The sequence below is a fragment of the Oncorhynchus kisutch genome, linkage group LG18 (assembly GCF_002021735.2).
Source record: "Oncorhynchus kisutch isolate 150728-3 linkage group LG18, Okis_V2, whole genome shotgun sequence".
NCBI lineage: Eukaryota > Metazoa > Chordata > Actinopteri > Salmoniformes > Salmonidae > Oncorhynchus > Oncorhynchus kisutch.
The window spans coordinates 49,049,892-49,057,854 of NC_034191.2; the positions used below are offsets into that span (position 1 = coordinate 49,049,892).

The following is a 7,963-nucleotide window of genomic DNA, read 5'->3' on the forward strand; positions in this document are numbered from 1 at the left end:
TGTGTCACTGTCGTAGTAGAAGCATCATCTTAAGTTTTACTTGTGTTCAAAACATCCCTAAAGTGTCCCTCTGTAAAGTTGAGCTGTGTAACATTGTGCTGTGTGAAGTCTTTAATGTTGCACTTTGTAACGTCTCTGTAACCTCCGCTAGCCAACTCCTCCACCGCACTGAAGATCCAGAGCACAGAGGAGGGCATCAGATTGTACTCCTTTGTCAGCTACTACAACGAAGCGCTCCAGGTCACCTGGCACCACAAGTGTGTACTCTCCTTACTTCTCTGTGTTTTATGTCTGTCAATGGAGGCTGGTGGGAGGAGCTATAGGAGGACGGCCACTTTTTAATGGCTAGAATGGATTAATTTAAACGGAGTGCAACGTGGTTCCCATGTGTTTGATTCTGTTCCATCAATTCCATTCCAGCCATTACAATGAGCTTGACCTCCTATAGCTCGAGCCACCATCCTCTGGTGTGTGTGTGTGCATGTAGCACACAGACTTACTACTCAGCTGAAGTCTCCCCACTTGCACTGCCAAATAGCTAGCTTTTTGGTGGCGCCGACTTGGTAAGACACTTTGGGATGTCGTTCACGTGTGCTAGCAAGGCGGTCCTGGGTTTCGAGCCTCTGTGTGAGGTGAATCAGGAGGAAACGGTACTCGCTAAGCAAGCAGCGTGATGTCAGTTACAGATGGTGCCGTGACCCGGATTTGCAGTTGTGCTCAGCTCAACACTGGGGCCGCTGTGTTGTAAGTTTGGAGGGTGAATGTAGTGCATGGAGATGTTTTGAAACATGCTCCTCAGCCTGAAGTGTCCCTACTAGCACTGCAGAATAGCTAGCTTTTCGGTGGTGCTGACCGCTAAGACGCTTTGGGAGAGCGGTCACGTGTGCAAGCAAGGCAGCGGTCCTGGGTTTGAGCCTCGGTGTGAGCTGAAATCAGGAGGAAGCAGCACTCGCTAAGCAAACAGTGTGAAGTATGTTACGCGCGTGTGTCTGCATGTGTGAGTATATTTGCAAGTAAATTTCACTGTCAGGTGTGTCGTCTGATGCAGCCTATATGTGTGTAAGTCAGTGACCTGTTTTCCTCTCTCGTAGGGATTCAGCGATAGCCTTCACAGACCGCATTAAGAGTGGTGTGGTAGGAGAGCAGCTGTGGCTACAGATCACAGAGCCCACAGAGAAAGACAAGGGCAAATATGCCATTGAGTTCCACGATGGGAAGGGCGGTCTGAAGAGGACTGTGGAGTTGGCCGGCCAGGGTGAGACTACATCTGCTTCCCAAATCGCACCCTATATTCCCTATATAGTGCTCTAATTTTGACAAGGGCCCATAAGGCTGTGTGGTCAAAAGTAGTGCACTATGTTGGGAAAAGGGTGCCATTTGGGATGCGACCTACATCTAGGTTTGAATTAGGCAGCTTCCCACCACACCAATGCTTTGATAGGCTTATTAACCATCTTTTTTTTATTGCAGCATTTGATGACGCATATGCTGAGTTCCAGAGGCTCAAGTAAGTGACCTAAAATGTGTGGATTGTTGTACATCAACAACAAAAACACATTGTATAAGCCTATCTACATGTTGTGGATGTGTCAGTAAGTACTGTCCTTCTTTTCATGTCATTGCTATTTTTGGTGTTCCTCCCTGTTTGCCCAGCCACTCTCTCTCTCTTTGCATGTACTGTTTAAATAGCAGGCAGTCTCTGATAGGACTTGAGGAAAGGAAGTGGGTAGACAGATGAAGTCTTTGCTTAGACACGCTTCCTGGCTCCAAACACTTTCTCTCCATTCATTTCTCTTACCTTTGTTCTTCAATTTGTTCTGTCTCTTCCACTGTCAGAGCGGCCGCAATTGCAGAGAGAAGTAAGTTCTCACTCTCTCTGTCTCACACACACACATACGGCACACACCTCAACTTTTAAAAACGGTATTATAAGATGGGGATGAGAGGACTGCTCACTGTATTTTTAGTGGGTACTGATATTTTCAAACTTTCAGTGGCCTAATTTTGGTGCTCCTTTTTTCAGATCGTGCTCGTGTGGCGGGAGGCCTGCCTGATGTTGTCACCATACAGGAGCTCAAGGTAACCATGTCTGGATGGATCTGTATCTGTCTATGCATGTCCACAGTCCCAAACTGGCCATGCAGGCTTGATAGTGTATGACACTACTATGGTTGCATCTGAAATGGTACCTGTAATAGGGATTTTCAAAGTGAATAAAAGAGCAGAACAATCACAGATAGCCAATCAAAATCAATCTGGTTTAATACAAGTTGCAACAGGGAGGCACCTCCAGAACAGAAGCAGAGAAAATGTCTAGAGGGCCCTCTCTGAGAAGGCCCTTTTATATATTAATCACACAGCACCGAATGTTCTGTAAACACCAGCCTGTCAGGCTTGTAGGAAATCATAACATCAGCTAATACAGAATCACACAGTGTCACAGATATATTATCAGTGTGTCCTTGAATCTAGTCTGGTGTCAAACTTTAAACATAACTTTCAACACTGGCAGACATTTGATACTGGCAGTTAAACAGGTCAATACTTAGTAACAACAGATAATTATAGACTAACGGGTGCAAACAGAGGTGTAAAGTAACAAATTATAACTACTGTCGTTAATGTAATTGAATAGCATTTGTCTTGATGAAACTACGCTGGCGAGTAAATAATCCACCTCTACCCTCTATTCTATTGACGAATGTACAATCACTGGAGAACAAACTGGACGAGCTCCGTTCGAGACTATCCTAACAATGTGACCTGAAGAACTGTAATATCCTGTGTTTCTCTGATATTTGGTGAACAAAAACATGGATAATATTCTAGCTGGTTATTCTATGCATTGGCAGGGCAGAATGTCAGTAAGCTCAAGGGGAGTGGTGTGGGTCGCTTTGTTAACAGCTGGTGCACAATATTTAATATTAAGGAAGTCTCAAGGTTCTGGTCGCCTGAGATAGAATGCCTCATGATAAGCTGTAGACCATACTATTTACTAAGAGTTTTCATCCATATTTTTCGAAGCTGTCGATTTACCAACACAAACCGATGCTGGCATTAAGACCGCACTCAACGAGCTGTATATAAGCAAACAAGAAAATGCTAATCCAGAGGCGGCACTCATAGTGGCCGGTGATTTTAATGCAGGAAAACTGAAATCTGTCAACTAATTTCTACTGGCATGTCACCTGAGCAACTAGAGGTGGAAAAAAACAAATTTACTCCAGACACACATACAAAGCTCTCCCTCGTCCTCCATTTGGTAAATCTGACCATAATTCTATCCTCATGATTCCTGCATACAAGCAAAAACTCAAACAGGAAGTACCAGTGATGCACTCAATACGGATGTGGTCCGATGAAGCGGATGCTAAGCTACAGGACTTTCACTAGCACAGACTGGTATATGTTCCGTGACTCATCCGATGGCATTGAGGACTTTACCATATTAATAAGTGCATCGACGACATTGTCCCGACGGCATACATTCCCCAACCAAAAGCCTTGGATTACAGGCAACATCCGCACTGAGCTAAAGGCTAGAGCTGCCTCTTTCAAGGAGAACCCTCCTACGAACCATCAAACATCAATACAGGACTAAGATTGAATCCTACTACACTGGCTCTTACGCTTGTCAGATGTGGCAGCGCTTGCAAACTATCATTACAAAGGGAAAAACTAGCTGCGAGTTGCTCAGTGACACAAGCCTACCAGATGAGCGGAATATCTTCTATGCTCGCTTCGAGGCAAGCAACACCCAACCATACATGAGAACACCAGCTGTTCCGAACGACTGTATGATCACTCTTGCCCAAGTAACCCGCCTAGATGACTAATGCACCGTAGCACTCATGTCGGTAGCCATGAAATGCTTTGTAAGGCCGGTCATGGCTCACATCAACACCATCATCCCGTAAACCCTAGACCCACTCCAATTCGCATACGGCAGATTTTTTATGGAATATCTACGTAGGCGTACAGATGCCCATTATCAGCAACCATCAGTCCTGTGTTCCAATGGCACGTTGAGTTAGCTAATCCAAGTTTATCATTTTTAAAGGCAAATTGATCATTAGAAAACCCTTTTGCGATTATGTTAGCACAGCTGAAAACTTGTGCTGATGAAGGTAGCAATAAAACCGGCCTTCTTTAGACTAGTTGAGTATCTGGAGCATCAGCATTTGTGGGTTCGATTACAGGCTCAAAATGTCCAGAAACAAAATGAAGGCTATTCCATGCGAGAAATTGCCAAGAAACTGAAGATCTCATACAACGCTGGGTACTACTCCCTTCACAGGACCACGCAAAACGTCTCTAACCAGAATAGAAGAGGAGTGGGAGGCCCCGATGCACAACTGAGCATGAGGACAAGTACATTCGAGTGTCTAATTTGAGAAACAGACGTCTCAAGTCCTCAGCTGAGAAAAAAGAGCCATATCTCAGATTGGCCAATAAAAATAAAATATGAAGATGGGCAAAAGAACACCAGTATATTTTTGACAAATCGTTTTTTTGTTTTTGTTTTTATTTTATTTGTTTATTTTTATATTTATTATTTACTTTTTGATTAAAATGTTAACTCCTGTTTCCATTCCCCAAGGGAATGCATCGGTGTGCATCTCCCCGCACATACAATCATGTTTATTACATAACAAATACAGGAAAAGGAGAACTCAAAAAATGTCCCATTACAGTACCCTAGTATTCCCTACATAGTGCACTACATTTGATCAGAGCTCTTGTCAAAAGTAGTGCACTATAGAGGGAATAGGTTGCCATTTCAGATATACCCTACTGTATATGTATGTGATCCCGTCTCTCTCCCCCACCAGGCCCTGAACCTGACCTGTAACATTTCAGGCGACCCCGTGCCTGAGGTCGTCTGGCTGAAGAACGAGAGGGAGATAGTGTCGGACGACCACTACATCATGAAGTTTGAGTCGGGCAAGTACGCCAGCTTCACCATCACCACGGTGAACACGACAGACTCGGGCAAGTACAGCATCCTGGTGAAGAACAAGTACGGCACAGAGAGCGCAGACTTCACCATAAGTGTCTTCAGCCCCGACAGCAAGAAATAAGGGAGAAAGAAAGAAGGCTGGGAAGAAATAAGGGAGACCTCAATCTTTGCGTAAATATCATGTATAAAAAACAGATTGAGTCCTGAGCATTGGTTTGAGATGGTTTTTATGGTACTATACAAAGTATTTAACTCCAGTTTGAAAAGGTGTATCGTTTTACTCTGAGCATGAAATGTCCAAAGGTTCAGAGAGAAATCAGAGAAGAGCTGTTTCAGCATTTTCTTTCAGAATTACAAAAAAAAAACTATACTAACGGTCCAATCGTCCTTTATCTTGACACAACTATGAGTTTAGTTATACATTCATAGCATTTTCCCCATGTATTATACTTAAGGCTGTCAATCAGCTAACTCGAGTTAATGTTTTGTCATTTAAGTGCCACACTTCTTTTTCACAACTAATCACATTGTCTGAAAGCGTTCAAAATACACTGAAAACATCCCAGATACATCACCTATTCATCTAAAAACAATGCAATGTCAAAACAAGTTGACATTTAGGTTAAAGAAAGTGCTTAATTCATCTACTTGATTTTGAATACTGTTACTTTGGACAAAATCAAAGACAAAATCTTAAAATACAGCTCAATTTGAGCAAATTCAGAATTTGTGATTAATCACAGCAAATCCTGGAATTAACTCGATTACATATTTTCATCATTTGACAGCCCTAATTACAATATCCCACTAGGCACACACTGGTTGAATTAATGTTTCCACACCATTTTCAATTAAATTAAGTTGAACCAACATGGAACAGACATTAAATTGACGTCTGTGCCCAGTGGGATGTTGCTATAGCTAAAAAAATATTAATTTAAGTACTTAAAAGGCACGTAGACAGTTTGTGTGAATTCAAATTACTCAGTAGTTATTACATCACTCCTCCTGTCACTGTAGTGATTTACTCCACCTCCTTGAATTATGACACCACGCCTTCTGATTATGACATCACTTCCCCTGACACGTAGTAGTGATTATGAATTAACTTCCTCTGTCCCATCTCACGAGAAGGGCTAATAAAATGGAGCATGTATTTCCTCACCACCTCTGTTTTCACTGCGTTGTTCCCTCTCTATGGCACCCCACTCTTCATTCTCCATTCTCTACCTCCACTCTTCACACTCTTCTTCAGTCTCCTTTTCACCAATGTACTCCTGGTCCCTAGTCTGATTGTCTGTTGGTCATCGAGTCTCCGAAGGCCAAGAAGGCATCTATCAGGAACATACACACACACTTCTCTTCTTACACCAGGGATTCAAACTCTGCTCCTTGAGGACTGCACTCCTGCTGCTTTGTCTCATTTACACCTGGGAAATTGGGTGTGTTTATACTGCAGATGTTTGGCCCTTGAGGACTTGAGCTTGACAACCCAGCTGCTTTATGCCATATACTTTGTCTCGCAATACAATCAGCTAACTGTACCTTGTCTCTGTCCACCCACACTTCCAGTGAGCACCAGTCCTCATCACATTTCTCTGTACTGAGTGTTTGAAAGGTAAGCACAAATCACCTGAGTGACCCTCAGACACCCTTCATGTTATTGTTCATGACATGTTTTCTCATCAAGGATTGACCACGAGTAGGACCTTACACTGCCTGTGTCCCAAATGGCACCCTATTCCTCATTACTTTTCACCAGAACTATGGGCCCTTGTCAAAAATAGTGCAACAAATAGGGAGTCTTTGGGAGGCAGACATTATACAGTGCATTCGGAAAGTATTCAGACCCCTTGACTTTTTGTTAAAGCTTTGTTCTAAAATGGATTAAATGAAAAAAATTGCTCATCAATCTACAAACAATACTGAATAAATACAAAGCGAAAACAGCTTTAGACCTGTATTTAAAAAAAAAAAAAAAAGGTAAACAACAGAAAATGTAACATTTACATAAGTATTCAGACCCTTTGCTATGAGACTTGAAATTGAGCTCTGGTGCATCCTCTTTCCATTTATCATCCTTGAGATGTTTCTACAAGTTGATTGGAGTCCACCTGTGGTAAATTTAATTGATTGGACATGATTTGGAAAGGCACACACCTGTCTATATAAGGTCCCACAGTTGGCAGTGCATGTCAGAGCAAAAACCTTCAAACAGGACAACGACCCTAGGCACACAGCCAAGACAACTCAGGTGTGGCTTCGGGACAAGTCTCGGAATGTCCAGGAGTGGCCCATTCAGAACCCGGACTTGAACCCGATCGAAAATCTCTGGAGAGACCTGAAAATAGCTGTGTAGCGATGCTTCCCATCCAGCCTGCCAGAGCTTGAGAGGATCTTTAGAGAAGAATGGGAGAAACTCCCCAAATACAGGTGTACCAAGCGTCATACCCAAGAAGACTCAAGGCTGTAATCGCTGCCAAAGCTGCTTCAACAAAGTACTGAGTAAATGGTCTGAATACTTTATGTAAATCTTATATTTTAGTTTTTTTACTTTTAATGCATTTGCAAAAAATTCTAGATTGAGAGAAAAAAAAACTATTTAATACATTTTAGAATAAGGCTGTAAGGTAACAAAATGTGGAAAAAGTCAAGGGGTCTGAATACTTTCCGACTGCACTGTAAACTGCTATATAGGGTCTATGATGCAACAGTGCTCCAATCCCCCATGATAAAGGAAACAAACAACGTATCCGCATCTTACACACATGACCATGTTATGAGCGCTGAATAGAAAAAGTCTAGCGTGGGTGTCTGTCTGGGCCACCAGAAAAGATGGATGGTAGAAACATATGATGCGTTAAGTCACCAGAATATAATGAGAGCAGCCTGTCACATACCTCTAACATGTGGAGAGACCAGGATGTGGGTTAGCCAGTATGAACCATATGACCATCGGTCTGAAACAAACATACCAGGGCCCGTATCCATAAAGAGTTTCAG

General features: G+C 42.7%; 1 protein-coding gene across 2 annotated transcripts in view; it reads left to right on the plus strand.

The window, feature by feature from the left end:
• LOC109909325 (M-protein, striated muscle-like) overlaps positions 1-6,127 on the plus strand; it is a 41,941-nt gene extending 35,814 nt beyond the window's left edge. Inside the window, exons 29-34 of one of the 2 annotated variants that reach the window (XM_031796216.1) lie at positions 152-257; positions 1,092-1,255; positions 1,471-1,507; positions 1,837-1,859; positions 2,024-2,079; positions 4,833-5,342. In XM_031796216.1, coding sequence (XP_031652076.1) covers positions 152-257; positions 1,092-1,255; positions 1,471-1,507; positions 1,837-1,859; positions 2,024-2,079; positions 4,833-5,081 — 635 coding nt within the window. In that variant the 3' untranslated portion in view covers positions 5,082-5,342. Of the gene's footprint in view, positions 1-151; positions 258-1,091; positions 1,256-1,470; positions 1,508-1,836; positions 1,860-2,023; positions 2,080-4,832 lie in introns of both variants that reach the window. The other variant, XM_031796215.1, reaches the window with a different exon arrangement.
• The last annotated feature ends 1,836 nt before the right edge of the window (positions 6,128-7,963 follow it).